The 23,925-nt window shown below is 41.5% G+C and overlaps 1 protein-coding gene across 3 annotated transcripts in view; it reads right to left on the bottom strand.

Moving 5' to 3' along the window:
• NASP (nuclear autoantigenic sperm protein) overlaps positions 1 to 23,925 on the bottom strand; it is a 40,501-nt gene that overhangs the window by 5,668 nt on the left and 10,908 nt on the right. The window contains exons 2-7 of one of the 3 annotated variants that reach the window (XM_072724118.1): positions 17,071 to 17,220; positions 13,921 to 13,971; positions 11,957 to 12,067; positions 8,525 to 8,605; positions 6,587 to 6,696; positions 4,673 to 5,686 (exon numbers count right to left, since the gene is read on the bottom strand). In XM_072724118.1, the coding sequence (XP_072580219.1) occupies positions 4,673 to 5,686; positions 6,587 to 6,696; positions 8,525 to 8,605; positions 11,957 to 12,009 (1,258 nt within the window). In that variant the 5' untranslated portion in view covers positions 12,010 to 12,067; positions 13,921 to 13,971; positions 17,071 to 17,220. The remainder of the gene's footprint in view (positions 1 to 4,672; positions 5,687 to 6,586; positions 6,697 to 8,524; positions 8,606 to 11,956; positions 12,068 to 13,920; positions 13,972 to 17,070; positions 17,221 to 23,925) is intronic. The other 2 variants (XM_025991931.2, XM_025991933.2) reach the window with 2 other exon arrangements.

Here is a 23,925-nt window from a genome sequence, read left to right on the forward strand (position 1 = left end):
AAAAATTCCTCTAAGAACCAGTTACAGGCTAATTAACCTATAGCAAACTATTTTATCAAATGGCTCACTTTTCCCCTGTTGATGCTGACCATGTAATTTAGTACTTCTGAAATAAATACCATCATAATACACCATTATCTTTCTGTACCCATATTTCCAAATCATTTGTATACTCAGTACTGTTAGACTAGATGGGTGGTTTTATTAACAATACAGTCCATTCTCAAGAATTCTCTAGACAAGGGACGCCTGGGTGGTTCAACAGTTGAGTCTGCCTCCGGCTCAGGGTGGGATCCTGTAGTACCAGGATCAAGTCCCGCATCAGGCTTTCTGCATGGAGCCTGTTTCTCCCTCTGCCCATGTCTCTACCTCTCTCTCTCTCTGCTCCTTCTGCCTATGGCTCTACCTCTCTCTCTCTGTCTCTCATGAATAAATAAATCTTTAAAAAAAAATTCTCTAGATGGGTGAAGTTTATCTATGAAACAAACACTTTTACCTTCCTAATTTGTAGGAAAATTTGACAAAATATGTATTGTTCTTCTGTATTCTTAAATTATCTCGTATCTGTTCCTATTCATACCAGAATGCCAGGTGACATCTAATTTGACATAAAACCTTATTTTTACATCAAATTTTAAAATAAAAATTCTTATGATATCTGAAAAAAATACTGGTTTTCCTTGAGAAATCTGTACTATCCTCAAGGAATGGTGGAAAGGAAGCTAGGTTATGAGAAAGCCATTACTTTAAAACAATACTTTCCAACCTGGTAAGTTATACCCAGATATTGGAATGCCTTTATGTCCTCAGTAAAGTGATCTGTTAAAATATTTTCCAAGCCTCTCTAAAAATGGAATCTTCTTTGTAGGATGCCTTGGAGAAAAGGGAAACACAGTTTTATACCATTTCTCTGATTTGCAGCCTGTTCAAAAGTTAAGGGCACAGAACAGCACAAAGAAGAAAAATTCTTTTTTTTTTTTTTTTTTTTAATTTTTATTTATTTATGATAGTCACAGAGAGAGAGAGAGAGAGAGAGAGGCAGAGACACAGGCAGAGGGAGAAACAGGCTTCATGCACCGGGAGCCTGACGTGGGATTCGATCCCAGATCTCCAGGATCGCGCCCTGGGTCAAAGGCAGGCGCCAAACCGCTGCGCCACCCAGGGATCCCAAGAAGAAAAATTCTTAAAGACAAAGTAAAGGCAATCTGCTGATTCTCTGGTTACTCTAGAACTCCCACAGGATTAAGTCAGGTAAACACTACAGACTGACCAGTATAGTCTGAGAATGGCCACGCTATGTGCCTAAAATTTAAAAACTTTGGAGACGCCTGGGTGGCTCAGCAGTTGAGCGTCTGCCTTCAGCTCAGGGCATGATCCTGGGACCCAGGCTCGAGTCCCACATTGGGCTTCCTGCATGGAGCCTGCTTCTCCCTCTGCCTAGGTCTGTGCCCCACCCCCCTCACTCTTTCTCTGTCTCTCATGAATAAATCAATCTTGAAAAAAATAACTTTTAGGCTTTGTTCACTTACCAATCATATCTAGCATGACACTTAGAAAAGAACAGACCAACTATCTTTATTAGGGATATGGACAGCCTGAGAGGTGGTAGAAAATGGGATTTTAAGAGAAAACCTATGGGGTGCCTGGCTGGCTCAGTCAGTAGAGCACTGGACCCTTGATCTCAGGGTTGTGGGTTTGAGCCCCACATTAAGTATAGAGATCACTTAAATAAAATCTTTAAAAAAAAAAAAAAAAAAAGAGGAAGGAGATGCCTGGGTGGCTTAGCCAGTTAAGCATCTGCCTTCAGCTCAGATGATCTCAAGAGTCCTGAGATCAGGCAGCCCCTGTGACGCAGCGGTTTAGTGCCACCTGCAGCCCAGGGCGTGATCCTGGAGACCCTGGATCGAGTCCCATGTCAGGCTCTCTGTATGATGCCTGCTTCTCCCTCTGCCTGTGTCTCTGCCTCTCTCTATGAATAAATGAATAAAATCTTAAAAAAAAAAAAAAAAAAAAGAGTCCTGAGATCAAGGCCCACACTGGGCTCCCAGCTGTGGGAAGTCCGCTTCTCCCTTCTCCCTCTGCCTATAGCTCCCCCAGCTTGTGCTGTCACTCATTCTGTCAAATAAAATCTTAAAAAAAAAAAAAATACTTAGAAGATTTTTTTCAAGCTAATGTTGCTACATAAAAAGAGGAGAGAGGAATGCCTTGGTGGCTGAGTGGCTGAGTGTCTGCCTTTGGCTCAGGATGTGATCCCGGGGTCCTGGGATCAAGTCCTGCATTGGGTCGCCAAAGAGAGCTTGCTTCTCCCTCTGCCTAGGTCTCTGCCTCTGTGTGTCTCTCATGAATAAACAAAATCTTAAAAAAAAAAAAAAAAAAAAAAGTGACCAGAGAGGCATGTTGGTGACCAGATGTTTAAAGGACTCTTGGGATCCCTGGGTGGCGCAGCGGTTTAGCGCCTGCCTTTGGCCCATGGCGCGATCCTGGAGACCCAGGATCGAATCCCACGTCGGGCTCTGGGTGCATGGAGCCTGCTTCTCCATCTGCGTATGTCTCTGCCTCTCTTTCTCTCTCTCTCTCTGTGTGACTATCATAAATAAATAAAAATTTTAAAAATAAATAAAATAAAGGACTCTTGGGGGCAGCCCCAGTGGTGCAGCGGCTTGGCGCTGCCTGCAGCCCAGGGCGTGATCCTGGAGACCCGGGATCGAGTCCCACGTCAGGCTCTCTGCATGGAGCCTGCTTCTCCCTCTGCCTGTGTCTCTGCCTCTCTGTGTGTGTGTGTCTCTATGAATAGATAAATAAAATCTTAAAAAAAAAAATAAAAAAAAATAAAGGACTCTTGGTTTTTGGCTCAGGTCAATTGCAGGGTTGTGAGATCAAGCCCCCAATCAGGATCTGTGCTGAACATAGAATCTGCTAAAGTTTCTCTCTCCCTGCTTCACTTGCTCACTCTCTCAAATATATAAATCTTTAAAAAACAAATAAATAAAAAGAGTGACCAGATAAAAGTCTCCTTCCTCACTGTGAGGTAGGCTTGAGAAGAATATACATTCATGTAAGATCTAGGGTCTGATTCTAGTTCTATGACTTAGTGTGTTTGACCCTAAACAAGTAACATAAGCCCTAAGTCTCAATTTCTTCATGCTCTCCCCAGAGGAGTACTACCTACTGTATAGTATTTTTTTTTGGAATCAAAAATAATTGGGACGCCTGGGTGGCTCAGCGTTTGAGCGTCTGCCTTTGGCTCAGGGCGTGGTCCTGGAGCTCCAGGATCGAGTCCCACATGGAGCTCCTGGCATGAAGCCCGCTTCTCCCTGTGCCTGTGTCTCTGCCTGTGTGTGTCTCTCATGAATAAATAAAATCTTTAAAAATAATAATAATAATGAATGTGAGGGAACTCTAACAATGTTACTTATAATCCAACTGAATAGTTTTTGAACTGGAGAAGCAGGACCTCTCTACTATACTATACCTTATTATTCAAAGTCCAAATTAATAGAGCCAGCAGATCTTCTGTCTTTGATCACTATCATTAAAGATTAAGACATGGTAGCTTTTTAAAATTGAGGCATTCAGTTTTTTTTCCATAAAGAACTCCTAAAACCCAATAAGCAGCCCAGTGGCGCTATCATTTAGCCAATTCACTTCTGGTTACCATGCCTGTGCTGGCTGGAGTGCAAGGACCTGCACATAGGTAAAATGTAGTTTTACCAGAATGAGCTGCAAATACTGATAGTGGGTCTTTGAAAATCTAAAACTGATGAGAACTCTTAAAGTAGTCTGTCAGTTATATGAACTAATAACTATTAACTGGAATATACCTGTAGTTATTAATATCAACGTTAGATAAGCCTTACGGACAGTAGAATCCTCAAATGATAGTACCACTCAAGTCAGACGTGCCAATTATGTAAATGCTAGAGGCTTATACATCTTGATGGAATTGAATCAAAATTAAACCAGTGATACTACACAAAGCATCCCACAGTTTATGTTCTAAGTAACAAAAACTTCAGTTTAGCAGCCAAAGCAAGCATGAAATGAGGGGGAAAGCAGCAAGAGGGCTAAATGTTAAGTTTTTTGTTATCTTTTGGAGGAGGCTAATTTAAAACTAATGTAAATAAGCCTCTGAACACTTCCTGAAGACTAAAAGAGAGTCACCAGAATTCTTTCACTGTGGTTAACTGCCTTCATTTAAATGGCATGCCTGCTTAAGTGTACCAATTCACTGGATTCTACTGTTCTAATTCTGCTTCCTAAAGCAGAGAATAGGAACCATGTGAACAGTAAATTAAATAATCCAGAGGCATGCAAGTGAACATCCATTCAGCATTCTCTGCCAGCCTAGCCCACTATTTCCCTACCTACTCCACCAGCCCCCATCCACCTTTATTGGCTAGTATGTATAAGTTACTGATAGCTAGCCAAGTCTCAGAAATCAGAGAAGGCCTATTTTGCAGTTAGTAAAAGCGTTAGTTTATAAGCCTGAAGACTTGCATTTGACTTGCTCAACTTATCAAAATCTTCTTAAGCTATCCCCATTTTCATTTAGCCCTTTTCTAATCCAAAGGCAGACGGAAAATCCTGAATGGAAGGCTGACTTTTACCCATGATTAGTGAGTCAAATCCAGAATGTACTCCACCCACTGCAGCTCTTGCATATCCCGGTTACCTTCACCCTCTTTCATCTGTTCTTCTCTTTCTCGTGTTTCTTCATTAGCAGCTATCTTAACTTTGTCTTCAGGCGATTTCTCAGGAGCCCCCCGGGGTACCTTGGTCTCAACCCCATCTCCAGCTGCCTCAGACTCTTCTATGGACAGCTTAGTTTCCTCCTGGCTAGGAACCAACTCTGCCCTGACCTCCTCCTCTAGTCCTGAGCCATCTTTTGTTTCTGTCAGTTCTTCTACATTAGTCTGTTGTTCAACAGGAGTCTGATCTCCTGCAGCTGACAATCCATTGACTGTACCATCCTTAGGGAGAACTGTGGCCTCCTGCCCAGGCTTCTCAGAGACTTCTGACCCAGCTTCTGCAGCTGAGGCCTCTGCAAGCTCTATTGTCACCTTTGGTGACTCTTCAGCAGGAGGCATTTCTTGCCCTACCAGCTGCTCAAGAACAGCCCTTCCTGGCTCATTTTCAGAGGCAGCTGCTACCTGCTCCTTTGGCTCATTCCCACCCCCAGCCACTGGCTTGACTGCTGAATCTATAGGCTCTGCTTCTGCCTCCACTGCAGTATCCTGCTTTTCAAGAGTTGTAACAGGCTGCTCTCCTGAAGCTTCTTTTGGCTTCTCCTCTATGCTCACAATTACTTCTCCCTGCTTCTCCTGACCTTTTTCTCTGCATTCATCTTGCACGTCAGTTCCACAAACTGATTTTCCTTCCTCAGCATCTGGGGCTTCCTGTTCTGGCTTCCCAGAAGTGACCTTGGCTTCATTCAGTCCTTCTGGTGCTGCTATTTCTTTTGCCTCAGTGGTTTCAGTTAACTGATCTGGAGTGGACTCAACTTTTTCCTGTAGTTCCTCTGCAGGCTCACTTATATCCATGTCTTCTCTTCCACCCTTCTCCATTTCATTCTCCTGCTCTTTATCAATTTCAGGCTTTACCAGAGACTGGTCTTCTGGTTTTTTTGCTTCTTCTTTTTCTCCCATGGCGTCATAAACCTGTTCTCTCAACTCTTCCCTTGCTTCCTCTACATGGTTAAAGAACATGAAGCATAAACATGTCTTCGAATTTAGTGATAAAGGCATAAATGGAAACTAAAAATACATTCCCTTTAAACCCTCAAACAGCCTGGCTTAAATTTTAGCAGATGGCCTAAAAAATTATCTGCCCCCTTGAGAAAAGCAAAGGGAAAAGTCCCAGATAGCAGAGCAACTTATTGCAAAAGAAACCCAAGCTCCTTAAATTAGATATTGTTTTTACTTGAGCATTTTGATTATCAGTTAGGTTAAGAGATGCCAAGCTTTATGCTCTCCTCTAAACATTATAAACCTCCAACTAGTATGTAAAACTCTAGTAGCCAAACTCCACTAAGAAGTTACTTTTCTTAGACAAAAAAATGTAAAAATACTCCAGAAGCACTGCTACTAAAATAACTGAGCTGGGGATCCCTGGGTGGCTCAGCAGTTTGGCGCCTGCCTTTGGCCCAGAGCGCGATCCTGGGGACCCAGGATCGAGTCCCACGTTGGGCTCCCTGCATGAAGCCTGCTTCTCCCTCTGCCTGTGTCTCTGCCTATCTCTCTCTCTAGGTCTATCATGAATAAATAAAATCTTTTAAAAAATTAAAATAAAATAACTGAGCTGCGTAGACTTTTAAATATTTGCATTAGAAAAATATTTAAAGTTGCTATATATTTAAAATGTCAATTTAAATGACCACATTTATTGGGGAAATTCAGTTTTCCTTTTACAAAAGCCTGCTGTCAATTTCAGTAATTGGCTATCTCCACACTGTAGTCTCCACCAGATGCAGGTACGACCCAATGCAACTTAGGAGAAACCATCCAGGACAGGGAGAGACCTACTCCCATCACTTGTACACAAGAAATAAACGTCGCATCTCCTGAACGTCACACGCAACTCCACATACCATCTATGTTATCATTATTTTCTACCAGAGATTCATCTTCTGTTTTTTCTCCTTCCTCCTCTTCCACATGCACACCTTCTAGGGCATTTCCCAACACACCATTCTCCATTCTAGAACAAAAGGACAAAGCACCAAAGTTATGACAGTTAGAACCTAACGGTTTTTCTACAACAGAAATTATAGTGCTATATTATAAAAGCAACAGAAAAACAATCAAGTGCAGAGAATATAAACTTTAAGTATTCATTGAAGAAAAGCAGTGACCAAAACTAATATAAATTAAGGCCATAAAAGCACTCAGAAAAAAAAAGCACACCCCTCATCCACCTGCCTAAAAAGCACCGATGACTATTATCAAAAGATCAATTTAGGGATCCGGTGGCTCAGCGGTTTAGCGCCTGCCTTTGGCCTGGAGTCCCAGGATCGAGTCCCCCATCCAGCTCCCTGCATGGAGCCTGCTTCTCCCTCTGCCTGTGTCTCTGCGTCTCTCTCTCTCTCTCTCTCTGTCACTCATGAATAAATAAATAAAATATATTTAAAAAAGATCAATTTATATTCACTTTACCATAGGGCCATATTTCTCAAACCTTGTATCTACCCCATATTCCTCTAGTTGGCTTAAAAACATTCTGGCAAGACTTTCCTGACAAATCATCAAAATGACCTACAAAATACTTACCAGAACTGGATTAAATGAGGCATAAAATATTTGCTAGTTTGTGTACCCTCAATAGATTTTATTTTGGTTAATAAACTCCAGTGAAAAATACACAACTTTCCAATAGTTAAGACTGTTTTATTTACTAAACATTTTCATATGGTAGTGTTTTCAATTTGTCCTTCATTCAGTCCTGGCTGAGGATGACTGTTCTGAGAGTGCTTTTGAAAATTCTCGCTCTAGAGGATCCCTGGGTGGCGCAGTGGTTTGGCGCCTGCCTTTGGCCCAGGGAGCGATCCTGGAGACCCGGGATCGAATCCCACGTCAGGCTCCCAGTGCATGGAGCCTGCTTCTCCCTCTGCCTATGTCTCGGCCTCTCTCTCTATATGTGTGTGTGTGACTATCATAAATAAATAAAAATTAAAAAAAAAAAAAAAAAAAGAAAAAAAAAGAAAAACCAAGCATAAGTTTATTCTGCATCAAGTGCCTTCCAAAACTTCCATCAATATTTTGCATTCCTTCTAAACCCCCTTTCTTAGTGAAACCAGTCTTACCCGCCTCATATAAAGTTGTGAAGGTAGTAAATAATCTTGGCAAAAACCGAAACTTAAGTTTTTAAATAGACCATTAATGCGATTCAAAATACCCTACTTAGGGGATCCGTGGGTGGCGCAGCGGTTTAGCGCCTGCCTTTGGCCCAGGGCGCGATCCTGGAGACCCAGGATCAAATCCCACGTCGGGCTCCCGGTGCATGGAGCCTGCTTCTCCCTCTGCCTATGTCTCTGCCTCCCTCTCTCTCTCTCTCTATCATAAACAAATAAAAAAATTAAAAAAAACAAACAAAATACCCTACTTAAACACTGCAGTCTGAGGGACGCCTGGGTGACTCAGCAGTTAGGAGTCTGCCTTTGGCTCAGGGCATGGTGACAGAATGCAAGGATGGAGTCCCACATAGGGCTCCCTGCGTGAAGCCTGCTTCTCCCTCTGCCTATGTCTCTGCTTCTCTCTCTCTCTCTCTCTGTCTCTCATGAATAAATAAATTGCAGTTTGAGGGGCACCTCAGACTCTTGCTTCTGGCTCAGGTTATGATCTCAGGTTTGTCAGATGGGAGCCCCACATTGGGCTCCCCCCTCAGCAGGGAATCTGCCTAAGGATTCACCCTCTCCCTTGCCACCCCAAACCCCGCACTTGCTCTCTCTCAAATAAATCTTAAAAAATAAAAACCAAAAAAAAAAATAAATAAATAAAAAAATAAAAACAGTGCAGCTTGAAAGACATACCTTGCCAACTCCAGAAGGGATTTCCCATAGAAAAAGAAGGCTTCTCCACACTCATTAGCTGTCTCTCCATACTTCTTACCTCTACAAAGAGAATAAACATGAAAGATCTAAATTAACATCTAACCTGAAATATTTCTAGTTCTTTAAATTATAAAATGACATTTCTTCAGGGACACATCCTTCCAGGAAACTAATACTTCCCCCTTCTCGTGCTTTCAAGTTAAGGACAAAGGGACTTTAAAAATGTATGGGGTGCCTGGGCCGTTCAGTTAAAGGTCTACTCTTGATTTCAAGGTTTTGAGTTCAAAGCCCCATGCTGGGGGGTGCCTGGGTGACTCAGTTGGTTAAGTTTCTGATTTTGGCTCAGATCATGATCTCAGGGTTCTCGGATTGAGCCCTCTGTGAGGCTCTGCACTCTGTGGGGAATCTGCTTGTTCCTCTCCCTCTGCCTTTCCTCCAGATCATGCTGTCTTTCTAAATAAAATCTTTAAAAACAAAGCCCCACTGTGGGCTCCATGCTGGGCATGAAGCTTTTTTTTTTTTTTTTTAAAGATTTTATTTATTCATGATAGAGAGAGAGACAGAGAGAGAAAGAGAGGCAGAGACACAGACAGAGGGAAATCAGGCTCCATTCAGGGAGCCCGACGCGGAACTCTATCCCAGGACTCCAGGATCGCACCCTGGGCCAAAGGCAGGCACTAAACCGCTGAGCCACCCAGGGATCCCCTGAAGCTTACTTTATAAAAAGAGCGGGGGGCAGCCCAGGTGGCTCAGTGATTTAGTGCCACCTTCGGCAGAGGGCCTGATCCTGGAGACCCGGGATTGAGTCCCATCTTAGGCTCCCTGAGTTGAGCCTGCTTCTCCCTCTCCCTGTATTTCTGCCTCTCTCTCTCTCTCTCTCCCTCTCTTCTCTCTCTTTCTCTCCCTGCATGGAGCCTGCTTCTCCCTCTGTCTGCCTGTATCTCTGCCTCCCTCCCTCCTTCTCTCTCTCATGAATAAACAAATAAAATCTTAAAAAAAAAAAAATCTTACACACACACACACACACACAATGTAGAAAGTTAATATAGTGCCTGGTCTTTCTCTCTATATATATATGTTCCAAGTGACATCAATTTGCTACAGTTATAGTATATAATCTAAGAGCCAAACTACATTAACAGGTGTTTTTCCTCCCGTAAGATGAATGTCAGTATAGCCCAGAACAGTAACGGGACCTTTGGCTGAGACCTGAAGAATGAATCAAAGTAGAGATGCCTGGGTGGCTCAGCGGTTGAGCATCTGCCTTCAGCTCAGGGCATGATACTGGAATCCCGGGATGGAGTCCACATCGGGATCCCTGCATGGATCCTGCCTCTCCCTCTGCCTGTGTCTCTACCTCTCTCTCTCTCTCTCAAGAATAAATAAAATATTTTTTAAAAAAATGAATAATGTATGTAGAAAGTATCATGTTATAGAGCTAACAGCTTATTCCCTGGAGTCAGACTACCTGGGTTCAAATCCCACCTCTAAACTTTTTTTTAAAGATTTTATTTATTTATTTATTCCTGAGAGACACAGAAAGAGGGGCAGACACACAGGCAGAGGGAGATGCAGGCTCCATGCAGAGAGCCTGATGTGAGACTCGATCCCGGGACTCCATGATCACACCCTGAGCCGAAGGCAGGCGCTCAACTGCTGAGCATCCCCTCACCTCTAAACTTTAGCTATATAAACCTTACATTTCATATGCTTTTACACATCTATAAAAAAAAGAAATATTTTATAAACTGCTTAAAGATCTACTCTAAAAATTGAATAATTGCCTATAAGAGTATTTATTTTTATTTTTTTAAAGATTTCATTTATTCACTCATGAGAGAGAGAGAGAGAGAGAGAGAGGCAGAGACACAGGCAGAGGGAGAAGCAGGCTCCATGCAGGGAGCCCGAGGTGGGACTTGATCCCAGGACTCCAGGATCACACCCCAGGCCGAAGGTAGCATTAAACCACTGAGCCACCCAGGGATCCCCCAAGAACTTCAAGTTTTAAAATTAAGTCCCAGAACAGGGGAACCTGTGTAGCTCAGTCAGTTGAGCATCAGACTATTGATTTGGGCTCAGGTCTTGATCTCAGTTTTAAGTTTGAGCTCTGCACTGTGGTCTGCACTGGGCATAGAGCCTACTAAAAGGACTATAAAAAGTCCTTGGAAAACAAACGACCTTACTCAGTAAAAGCAAAGACTGAGTGAGATTTGCTCAGGGATATGTAAGTCTTATCATTAGTTACAGGAATAAACTTGTACGTGAAAAATATCCAGTCTTTTAAAACTCCTCTCCCTCCCCAGCCCCATAAGAAACTTTTTTTTAAAAAAGATTTTATTTATTTATTTATTCATGAGAGACACAGAGAGAGAGAGAGGCAGAGACACAGGCAGAGGGAGAAGAAGCAGGCTCCATCCTGGGATCCTGACATGAGACTCGATCCCGGGTCTCCAGGATCAAGCTCTGGGCCAAAAGCAGGTGCTAAACCACTGAGCCACCCAGGCTGCCCCATAAGAAACTTTTAACACATTGGGATGCCTGGGTAGTTCAGCAGTTGAGCATCTGCCTTTGGCTCAGGGAGTGATCCTGGGGTCCAGGATCAAGTCTCACATCGGGCTCCCTGTGAGGAGCCTGCTTCTCCCTCTGCCTGTGTCTCTGCTTCTCTCTGTGTGTCTCTCATGAATAAATAAAATCAAAAGAAAAGAAAAAAGAAAAGAAAGAAGGAAAGGAAAGGAAAGGAAAGGAAAGGAAAGGAAAGGAAAGGAAAGGAAAGGAAAGGAAAGGAAAGGAAAAGGAAAGGAAAAGGAAAGGAAAAGGAAAGGAAAAGGAAAGGAAAAGGAGAAAAGAAAAGAAAAGAAAAGAAAAGAAAAGAAAAGAAAAGAAAAGAAAAGAAAAGAAAGAGGGGTCCCTGGGTGGCACAGCGGTTTGGAGCCGGCCTTTGGCCCAGGGCACGATCATGGAGACGCGGGATCGAATCCCACATCGGGCTCCCGGTGCATGGAGCCTGCTTCTCCCTCTGCCTGTGTCTCTGCCTCTCTCTCTCTGTGACTATCATAAATAAATTAAAATTTAAAAAAAGAAAGGAAAGGAAAGGAAAGGAAAGGAAAGGAAAGGAAAGGAAAGGAAAGGAAAGGAAAGGAAAGGGAAAGGAAAGGGAAAGGAAAGGGAAAGGAAAGGGAAAGGGAAAAGAAAAGAAAAGAAAGAAAGAAAAAGAAAAGAAAGAAAAGAAAAGAAAAGAAAAGAAAAAGAAAAAAGAAAGAAAGAAAGAAAGAAAGAAAGAAAGAAAGAAAGAAAGAAAGAAAGAAAGAAAGAAAGAAAGAAAAAAAGAAAGAAAGAAAGAAAGAAAGAAAGAAAGAAAGAAAGAAAGCTTTTAACACAACATAGCACATCATAGCAAAACACAATACTTACAAAAGACTAGCTGCTTCCTGGAATGCATTGACAGCTGCTGGAATATCCCCCATCACCAGATGTTTCTGTCCTAAACCCAACAGTTTCTTAGCTTCATTATCCACATCCAGGCTGCAAGAAAAAAATATTTTTTCAAGTATCAAATACTTAAAACAACAACAACAACATTTGTTGAATACCTGTTACATTTAAACCATTTTGACTTCTTTCAAACTTTGACCTCTCCAGCAAAGCTTAGTTAACTCATTTATTCATCACTATAAAAGCAAAAGAAAAGAATGCCTGGGTGGCTGAGCGGATGAGCATCTGCCTTCGGCTCAGGATAGGATCCCAGAATCCCGGGATCAAGTCCCACAACAGGCTCCTCACAAGGAGCCTGCTTTTCGGTCTGCTCTGTTTCTACCTCTGTATGTGTCTCTCGTGAATAAATAAATTAAATCTTGAAAGGAAAGAAAGAAAAGAAAGAAATCCCAAAGCAATATTCTCAACAGCTTTCCTAGATTACTTTCTCTTAAGGTTTATCTACTCACAAAGCCCATACTGTATGTCACTATAAACATTTGCTAATTAAGCAACAAACAAAAAAGGAATCTAAAAGAACTATAAATTCATACAGCAAGCTTTACTACCTCTAAGAAAAATAAATGAAAAATATGTAGGTAGACAGAGCAAAAGATAATGTGGAATTGACATAAAAGGGCAAATAGATGAAATGGACCAGAACACAAAAACAGATACATACCTACAACCATTTGAAATTTTGACAAAGGTACCAAGACAACTCAATGAGGGAAAAAAAATCATCTTTCTCAACAAATGGTACTGGAATAATTGGATATCCATATGCAATAAAGTAAACTTCAACCTTCTATCATACCACATACAAAAATTAACTCCAATGGATTAACAGACTTTCTAAACGTACAACTAAAAGCCCTAAAAATTGGGCACCTAGCTAGTTCTGTCCATGGAACAGGAAACTCTTGATCTCAAGGTTATAAGTTTGAGCCCAACACTGGGTGTAGAGATTACTTTAAAAATACATAAATTAAAAAAATAATACAAACAAATAAAAATAAATAAAAATACATAAATATAGGGGATCCCTGGGTGGCTCAGCAGTTTGGCGTCTGCCTTTGGCCCAGGGCATGATCCTGCAGTCCCGGGATCGAGTCCCACATCGGACTCCGGGCATGGACCTGCTTCTCCCTCCTCTTGTGTCTCTGCCTCTCTCTCTATCATAAATAAATAAACCTTAAAAAAAAAAAAAAAACCCATAAATACGGGGAGGCCTGGGTGGCTGAGCAGTCCGAGTGCCTGCCTTTGGCTCAGGGCATGATCCCAGGATCCAGGATCAAGTCCCACATCGGGCTCCCTGTGAGAAGCCTGCTTCTCCCTCTGCCTGTGTCTCTGCCTCTCTCATGAATAAATAAACAAAATCTTTAAAAAGGGGGGCGGGGAATCCCTGGGTGGCTCAGCGGTTTAGCGCCTGCCTTTGGCCCAGGGCGCCATCCTGGAGTCCCAGGATCGAGTCCCACGTCGGGCTCCCTGCGTGGAGTCTGGTTCTATCTCAGCCTCTCTCTCTCCTTCTCTCTCTATGTCTACATGAACAAATAAATAAGTAATTTAAAAAAAATAAAGATCTAAATCAGCAGAAATATTCAAAAAGAATAGGCAAGTAACGAATGAGGAACAGAACTAAGTAACTTTCAATTCTGATATTTTACTCAATATGAAAAACCAGGGTGCCTGGGTGGCTCAGTTCAGCACCTGCCTTCAGCTCAGGTCATGATCCCAGGGTCCTGGGACGGTGACCCTCATCAGGCTCCCTGCTCCATAAACTACAGACAAGTATCTTAATATTCAGTCTCAACTGTTATCTATTAAGAATAATACTGCCCTTAAGTTATATAGTTCTAGTTTATATTCCAAACATCAATCTACTGTACTGTAAATAATCTTACCTCTCCACTTTATCTGCAGAGGTAGAAGGAGCAGGAGCATCTTCTTCAATCCTGTAATGAAAAATTAAGGGAAAAAAAATAAGATGAAAGCTATTCTAAGCCTGGAAATTAAATAAATTAAGAAAAAAATAAAGCCATAATAGAGCTACCATTTATTAAGTGCCCAACAGGATATTAAGATCTCAAAAGTATTATTCACCTACATAATCAAATTTAATCTTCACTCAAATATCTGTTAAATGCCTATTTGCTAGCATGAGAATACTACAGTAAACAAAATGGTCACATCCTAGCTTTGAGTTTAGGATCAGGTGGAAAAGAGTGAAATATGTTATAATCTAACATATGCATTCCTAAAAGCCTCACATTCTGTTAAATTGCTCACTAAAACTAAAGTTCTTAAAAAAAAAAAAAAACCCAAAGTTTCCATGAATATTCAGTTTTGAAAAGTTTGAATAAAGATCTTTAGGGGGATCCCTGGGTGGCGCAGCGGTTTAGCGCCTGCTTTTGGCCCAGGGAGCAATCCTGGAGACCCGGGATCGAATCCCACATCGGGCTCCTGGTGCATGGAGCCTGCTTCTCCCTCTGCCTATGTCTCTGCCTCTGCCTCTCTCTCTCTCTCTCTCTATCATAAATAAATAAAAATTAAAAAAAAAAAAAAAAAAAGACAAACTTGGAGAAAAGAACTGCTTAAAAAAAAAAGATCTTTAAAAAATTTTGTGGTTGGGTTTACTGAAAAGATTTAGAAATAATGACCAACTCAGTACCAATGAAAAACCCCACCCCCAGATACTCAGACTATACTCCAAAAAATATATTTCTCACTAGAAGGAACCAAAACCCCATTGAAAAATAATAGATTCAGGATGCCCAGGTGACTCAGCAGTTGAGCATCTGCCTTCAGCTCAGGGTGTGCTCCCGGTGTCCCAGGTCGATGTCCCAGGATTGAGTCCCATATCAGGCTCCCCTCAAGAAGCCTGCTTCTCCCTCTGCCTATGTCTCTATCTCTCTCCTCTGTCATGAATAAATAAAATCTAAGAAAGAAAAGAAAAGAGAAAAGAAAAGAAAAAAAGATTCTAAGCCAAGGCACAGAAAGTACAAAGGTGAAGTTGGCTTTCATGCCAGAAAGCAACGAAGCTGTATCCAAGTCGTCATATATATTTACATTCATGCAAAAAGAATTATAAAGCAAATATGAGGAATCCAGGGAAAAGCAATAAAAGTTTTCTTTATAGAAGTTTTACAACTTTTCTCTAAGTTTGGTATGTGTAATAACCTACAAAAATAAAAATAATAATGTACAAAAAAATTACAAAAGTACACTCAAGAGTCGGCCTGAGGGATCCCTGGGTGGCGCAGCGGTTTGGCGCCTGCCTTTGGCCCAGGGCGCGATCCTGGAGACCCGGGATCGAATCCCACATCAGGCTCCCGGTGCATGGAGCCTGCTTCTCCCTCCGCCTGTGTCTCTGCCTCTCTCTCTCTCTCTCTCTCTCTCTCTCTCTGTGACTATCATAAATTTAAAAAAAAATTTAAAAAAAATTAAAAAAAAAAAAAAAAAAAAAGAGTCGGCCTGAATAAAATCCCACTGGTCAAAAAGTGTCAATCTGAGCATCAACAAAAATAATAGCTACAATGGATTAAAAGCTTCAAATATTTAAATCAATGAGTTCTCTAACAAAAACAACTTATTAGTTTTCTTTGGAGAATGACAGGAAACCACTGCATTATTTTGAAAATTGGTAAATAAGAGTGTCTTGGGTGGCTCAGTTGGTTGACCATCCAACTCTTGATTTTGGCTAGGGCCATGATCTGAGAGTCATGGGATCACCGGAGACAGGCTCTAGGTTCAACAGGAAGTCTGCCTGGGATTCTCTCTCCCTCTGCCTCGGCCCTTCCCCCTGTCACACCCCCGTCACACCTCCCTAAAATGTTTCTTAAAAATTTTATTTATTGGGATCCCTGGGTGGCGCAGAGGTTTGGCGCCTGCCTTTGGCCCAGGGCGCGATCCTGGAGACCCGGGATCGAGTCCCACGTCGGGCTCCCGGTGCATGGAGCCTGCTTCTCCCTCTGCCTGTGTCTCTGCCTCTCTCTCTCTCTCTCTCTCTATCATGAATAAATAATAATAAAAAAAATTTAAAAAAAATTTATTTATTTATTCACAAGAGACACAGAGAGAGAGGCAAAGACATAGGCAGAGAGAGGAGAAGCAGGTTCCATGCAGGGAGCCCGATGTGGGATTCAACTCTGGGATTCCAGGATCACACCCTGAGCTGAAGGCAGACGCTTAACCACTGAGCCACCCAGGCAATCCCTAAAAAAATTTTTTAGCTGGTAAATAAAGTGAAAGAAAAATTTACAATCCACTTGTATTTGCAATTTCTTCATAATACAGTTGTACTTTATTTAAGATAGGTTTTAAGACATGGTTGTTAAATTACTAGTAGGAACCCTATAGATTGACCCCCATGCACTTGCTATTTAAATCCTTGGCATTTGTACCTGCTCTAATCATCAGTTTTCAAATATACCCCAAAGGCAGATAAGGACATACATCATTTCTAAATGTGCCCCCCAAAGCATGCTAGATCTCAAAAAAGAGCTAAGAATTCTGTTAACTGGTGAAATGGAGAGGGGCACCTGGATGGCCAAATCGGTTTAGTGTCCTACTCTTGATTTCAGCGTAGGTCTTAATCTCAGAGCTGTGAGCTCAAGCCTGTGTTGGGCTCCATGCTGGGCATGGAGCCTACTTAAAGAAACAAACAAAACTGGTGAAATGGAGAAAAGAATAGTAGGAAAAGAGGCAACCTTACTACTGGGTACTTTACAACCAAGTATTACCCAGAAGCAATAAATCAGAATTGGGAGTACATATAGCAAGAAAGCTAGAACTATGAGAACAGAAGCTATAGAAGATAAAAGGGCTCTCCTATGTAGAAAATAACTAAAAACTCTCCAAAAGTTTAAAAACACAAACAGAATGTAGCCTATTAGTTTTTTAAAACTGGACTTTCTTCTTGTTTAGTTATAACAAATTTATGAAAAGAGATGAGTAACATATGCAATATGTTAAACAGATAAAAAGATAAATGAAAAAATAGCTTGCTCAATTCAATAGATATTTAAATCCAATAGATATTTTAATTTTAGTACCTACTGTGTGCCTTGGAGACAGTCAGTCTCCAACCAAACAGTTAAAAAAGCAGAAGGGACAGGGAGGCATCTGGCTGGCTCAGTCAATAGAGTACGGGACTCTTCATCAGGGGGTTGTGAGTTCAAGACCCACGCTGGGTGTAGAGACCACTAAAAAAAAAAAAAAAACTTAAAAACAAAACAAGACAAAACCAGCAGAGGGGACAGCTTATTTAGAAAGACAGAGAAAGGCAGAAGATATTATAAATGACAGGTGAGGGCAGCCCCGGTGGCTCAGCGGTTTAGCGCCGCCTTCAGCCCGGGGAGTGATCCTGGGGACCCAGGATCGAGTCCCACATCAGGCTCCCTGCATGGAGCCTGCTTCTCCCTCTGCCGGCGTGTCTCTGCTTCTCTCTCTCCTCTCTGTGTATTCTCATGAATAAATAAATAAAATCTTAAAAAATAAATAAATAAATAAATGACAGGTGAGAATTATATTGGGAGTCTGAGTCTTAGAACATACTTCAAAGATTTAAATTTTAATTTTAAAAATTTGCCAGTTACTTTCAGGAGAATTCAAACTCTTTGCTTCCAACTCCTAATCCTTCTGTGAATTAGCAATAATCTTGCCTCGGATATACCTCATTCATTGGCTACGATACTGCCACTGCACAAAGCTAATCCTTCTGTGAACATTATATTGATCAACAAGTTTAATGAAAAGCCCCGAGGAATGGGGAAAAAACTGGGTTGAAAATAAGCAGACACTTTATAGCTAGATCTTTAGGAATGAGGAATAGTTTAAAAGGCAGTACACTTCAGGAACACCTAGGGAGCTCAGCAGTTGAGCATCTGCCTCCAGCCCAGGGCGTGCTCCTGGAGTCCCGCATCAGGCTCCCTGCATAAAGCCTACTTCTCCCTCTGCCTATGTCTCTGCCTCTCTGTGTCGTCTCTCATGAATAAATAAATAAAACATTAAAAAAAATAAAAGGCAGTACTTCTAGCTGCAGGTAAGCAAGCAGATAATCTGCCCAGAATCTTGGAATGATGGCTGTGGATCCTCACCTACAAACATTTTGTCATACATAGTTATGTTCAAATAGTTCACTAAGGGGTTATTTTGGCCAGATTCTAATAGAAGCTTCTCAAATTACCTGTGGTTGAAGGACCAGATTTTTATTTTTTTCAAAAGACTTTATTTATTTATTCATGATAGACACACAGAGAAGAAAGAGAGGCAGAGACACAGGCAAGAGGGAGAAGCAGGCTCCAAGCAGGGAGCCTGATGTGGGACTCGATCCCGGGACTCCAGTATCACGTCCTGGGCCGAAGGCAGGTGCTAAACCGCTGAGCCACCCAGGGATCCCCAATGTACAACAGATTTTGTTGTTTTGTGTTTTATTTTGTTTTTTTTTTTTTTTTTAAACAGTCACTCCTAGAGATGTCTGCTTCTCCCTCTGCCTGTGTCTCTCATGAATAAATAAATAAAATATTTAAAAAAAAAAAAAAGTCACGCCTTGCTGGGTTTTTAAGATTTTTTTTTTTTTTTTTTTTTTTTTAGGAATCACTTACATCCAACATGGCGCTCAAATATAAAACCCCAAGATCAAGAGTCCCATGCTCTTCCAACTGAGCCAGCCAGGCACCCCATTAGATGAATTTTTATAAATACTCCAAATTTTTATACTTCTCTCTTTGTAGACTAGTAACAACAGATCTTTGTAGACTAGTAACAACAGATCACAAACCAGTCTAGGATCACCCAATGTGACAGTAACACAAATATCCAAATAGAATGGAATATGAGCACAAAAACAAACACATGAGAGAAGCCTGGGTGGCTCAGTGGTTGAGCGTCTGCCTTTGGCTCAGGTGGTGATCAAGTCTCCCTCTGCCTATGTCTCTGCCTCTCATGAATAAATACATAAAATCTTTAAAAAAGTTAAAATAGGGGATCCCTGGGTGGCGCAGCGGTTTGGCGCCTGCCTTTGGCCCAGGGCACGATCCTGGAGACCCGGGATCGAATCCCACGTCGGGCTTCCGGTAAATGGAGCCTGCTTCTCCCTCTGCCTATGTCTCTGCCTCTCTCTCTCTCTCTCTCTCTCTCTCTCTCTCTCTGTGACTATCATAAAAAAAAAAAAAAAAAAAAAAAAGTTAAAATAAAGGGAGATACTCCCTAACATTAAACATACACACACACACACACAGGAATGCTGTATATACATGCTACAAATATTGAGGCACTCTACTGGCAACAAAAATACACAAAATGTTTTATACCCCACATAGATGAGGGTCAAAGTACTATTTTTTTTTAACTATTAGCCATAATGGAAGTTAACAGACTCACCCTCCCACCCCAAACAACTAAAAAATGGCCAAGAACATGAAATATCAGTTTTCAAACAATGAACAGCTAGTAGCACAGAACACTGACCTGAGAGAAGGGAAATAAATGAAATAAGCCCTGTAAATGTCCACAACTTACTGCGTACAGAATTTTGTCCATAGCACAGAACCCAAAAGGGCTCTGTCTCATAGAACTGAGACAAGAATTTGGGGTTTGGAGAGATCGAGGTGGCTAGAATATACAGGATTGAGACAGCAAGCTCCAGATATCTACAGAAGGTTCTCTCCAGTCTTTGGCTAACTGCTAATCAGCTTCTCCATGAGGAAACTTAGGTAAGAGTTACCAAAAAAGAGATCAATCTTTGGAGATCACACAGGGTCGACAATAGTTCACATTCCCAATAGCCAGGGTACAAAGACCTGCACTACAGAGGGCAAGTACCCCTTTAGTAATAGAGTTTTAAATCCACTAAAGACAGATCCAGGACTGCCTAATAAAACTTAAGGCAATCCTAACAGGACTGAACTGTTTCCAAGTAACTGCATCCCAAAATCAAAATATAGCCAAAGGAATTAAAAAAACAAAACACAAAAACCACCACTCGGCAATAAACCTCACAATGTCTGATAAGTTATGTAACAGGCAAACAAAGAAGCAGAGAATTAAAATTCATAGTGAAAAATAAATAAAATAAAATAAAATAAAATAAAATAAATAAAATAAAATAAAAATAAAATAAAATAAAAATAAAATTCATAGTGAAAAAAAGGTAATCATAGAAACAGACCAGAAAGGACATAGATGATAGAAATAGATGAGGACATAAATGCAGTTATTTAAATGTAGTCCAAATAAATAAATAAATAAATGTATTCCACATGTTCAAGAATGTAAGGAAAGCAGGACGAAAAATAGAAGGTATTTAAAAAAGAAAAAAATTATATTTTCCTCATATAACACTTCTGGAGACAAAAATATACTTAATAAGGTTAGCACTGATCAGACTAAACAAGAATATTATTAGGAATTTAAAGACAGGGATCCCTGGGTGGCGCAGCAGTTTGGCGCGCCTGCCTTTGGCCCAGGGCGCAATCCTGGGGACCCGGGATCGAATCCCACATCAGGCTCCCGGTGCATGGACCCTGCTTCTCCCTCTGCCTGTGTCTCTGCCTCTCTCTCTATGGCTATCATAAATAAATAAAAATTTAAAAAAAAAAAGGAATTTAAAGACAGCAGTGAAAATTATACAAAACGGAAATACAAAGGCTTAAAAAACAAAAACAGAACTTTCGGGCACCAGGATGGTTCAGTCAATTAAGCGTTCTGAGTCTTGATTTTGGCTCAGGTCATAATCTCAGGGTCATGATACTGAGTCCCATGACAGGCTACATACATGCTCAATGCAGAGTCTGTTTTCAGTTCTCCTCCCTCTGTCCTCTCCCCCCGCCCCTCTAAAATAAACTTTTTTTTAATAGAACTTCATGAGTAGGGAAGCCCGGGTGGATCAGCAGTTTACTGCTGCCTTCGGCCTAGGGCCTGATCCTGGAGATCCTGGATCAGGTCCCGTGTCAGGCTCCCTGCATGGAGCCTGCTTCTCCCTCTGCCTGTGTCTCTGCCTGTGTCTCTCATGAATAAATAAATAAAATCTTAAAAAATAATGTCATGGTCCCGGAATCCTGGGATTGAGTCCCACATCGGGCTTCCCGCAGGGAGCCTGCTTCACCTCTGCCTAGGTCTCTGCCTCTGATGAATAAATAAATTTTAATTTTAATTAAAAAAATAATTTCGAGATCCCTGGGTGGCTCAGTGGTTTGGCACCTGCCTTTGGCCCCGGGCGCGATCCTGGAGTCCCGGGATCGAGTCCCGCGTCGGGCTCCCAGCATGGAGCCTGCTTCTCCCTCCTCCTGTGTCTCTGCCTCTCTCTGTCTCTCATGAATAAATAAAATATTAAAAAATAAAGAAACTATGGCAAAAATAAACACCAAAAAATTGAATAAATTTTAAAAATAAAAGATGGCAGAAAACTTGCCAATTTTGATAAGCATAAATCCACAGATCCAAAAATCAACAAACTCCAAGCAAAAGAAACACGAAGAAAAAAAAAACACACACCAAAGCACATAATTGTCAAGTGCTAAAAACCAGTGATAGATAAAAAACCATAGGGGTGGTGCCTGGCTGGTTCAATCAGTATAGCATCCAACTCTCAATCTCAAGATAGTCAGTTCAAGCCCCATGTTGGGTATGGAGCTTATGGTTAAAAAAAAAAAAAAAGATATAAAATCAGGCAAAGGACAAAAAGATACTTAATCATAATAACAAATATAAGAATGATAGCCAACTTGTTAGAAACGCAAGCCAGAAGATAGTAAAGCATTATTTTTAAAATACTGAAATAGGGCAGCCCCAGTGGCCCAGCTGTTTAGCGCCTGGCCTACAGCCCAGGGCGTGATCCTGGAGTCCGGCGATGGAGTCCCATATCAAGCTCCCTGCATGGAGCCTGCTTCTCCCTCTGTCTACCTCTCTGCCTCTCTCTGTGTCTCTCATGAATAAATAAAATCTTTAAAAGTAAAAAATAAAATAAAATACTGAAAGAAACTATCAACCTATTCTTTTTTATTTTTTTTAAGATTTATTTATTCAGAGAAAGAGAGAGAGAGAGAGAAGCAGAGACACAGGCAGAGGGAAGAGCAGGCTCCATAAAGGAAGCCTGACGTGGGACTCAATCCCAGGTCTCCGGGATCACACCCTGGACCACAGGTGGCGCTAAAACACTGCGCCACGGGGGGTGCCCTATCAACCTATTCTATAGCTAAAGAAATTATCTTTCAAATATAAGAAATAAATCATTTTCTTTCCTATAAAAGAGAGGATTTAGGGGCGCCTGGGTGGCTCAGTGGTTGAGTATCTGCCTTCAGCTCTGGTCATGAACCCTGGGGTCCTGGGATGAGTCCAGCATCAGGCTCTCCCCAGGAAGCCTGCTTCTCCTTCTGCAGGTCTCTGCCTCTGTGTGTCTCTCATGAATAAATAATTTTTTTAAAAAAAGAGAGAGGATTTACACCAGTAGCCAACTATGAGAAAAAAAATATTAAAGGAAGGGCAGCCCCAGTGGCTTAGTGGTTTAGCACCACATTCGGCCCCAGGCATGATCCTGGAGACCTGGAATCCAGTCCCAGGTCAGGCTCTCTGCGTGGAGCCTGCTTCTCCTTCTGCCTGTGTCCCTGCCTCTCTCTCCTTCTGTGTCTCTCATGAAAAAATAATTTTAAAATCTTTAAAAAAATAAATAAAGGAAGTCTAGGTAGAGAAAGTAATATCAGGTAGAAATTTGGATCTACATAAATAAAAAGCACTGACAATGGTAAATGAGGGTAAATGTAAAACATTCTTTTTTAATCACTTTCCTTTTTAGGATTTTATTTATTTATTCGTGAGAGAGAGAGAGAGAGCGCGCCATAGATACAAAGGCAGAGGGAAAAACAGGCTCCATGCGAGGAGCCTGATGAGGGACTCGATCCCAGGTCTCCAGGATCACACCCTGGGCTGAATGAAGGAGGCGCTAAACCGCTGAGCCACCCGGGATGCCCCTTTAATTGGTTTTTTGAACTTTAATGAACATTTGTCTCATTTTTAGTTTTTGCCTATTATGACAACTTACCTGTATGTATTCTGGTGCACAGCTGCACATTTCTTTTTAGTACAGAGAACAAGCTACAGGTGTTTAGATGATTTTAGAGGTGGGACACCTGGGTAGCTCAATGGTTTGGTACCTGCCTTCACCCCAGGGCATGATCCTGGAGACCTGGGATGAGTCCCACATCAGGCTCCCTGCATGAAGCCTGCTTCTCCCACTGCCTATGTCTCTACCTCTCTCTCTCTCTCTCTCTCACTCTGTGTCTCTCATGAATAAATAGAATCTTTAAAAAAAATAAAAAGCTTTCCCCTATGGGAAACCCTAGTTACACTGTTGGTGGGAATGCAAGCTGGCACAGCCACTCTGGAAAACAGCATGAGAGCTCCTCAAAAAGTTGAAAATAGAGCCACCCTACCACCCAGCAATTGCAGTTACTGCCTATTTACCCCAAATATACTAATGTAGTGATTCAAAAGGGGACCTGTACCCCAATGTTTATAGCAGCAATGTCCACAATAGCCAAACTATGGAAAGAGCCCAGATGTCATGGACAAATGGATAAAGACGATGTGGTCAACACACACACACACACACACACAAGGATACTACTCAGCCATCAAAAAAAAAAACAAAGAACAAAAGAAATCTTACCATTTGCAATGATAAGGACATAACTAGAGGATATTATGCCAACCGAAATAAGTCCATCAGAGAAAGTCAATTCTATGATCTCACTCATATATGGAATTTAAGAAACAAAACAGGAACAGAGAGTAAAAAAGGAAAAAAAAAGACAAAATCAGAAAGGGAAACAAACCATAAGATTCTTAATCACAGTAAATAAACTGAGGGTCGCTGGAGGGCAGGGATGAGGGGATGGAGTAACTGGGTGATG

Source organism: Vulpes vulpes, chromosome 10 (genome assembly GCF_048418805.1).
Source record: "Vulpes vulpes isolate BD-2025 chromosome 10, VulVul3, whole genome shotgun sequence".
Classification (NCBI taxonomy): domain Eukaryota; kingdom Metazoa; phylum Chordata; class Mammalia; order Carnivora; family Canidae; genus Vulpes; species Vulpes vulpes.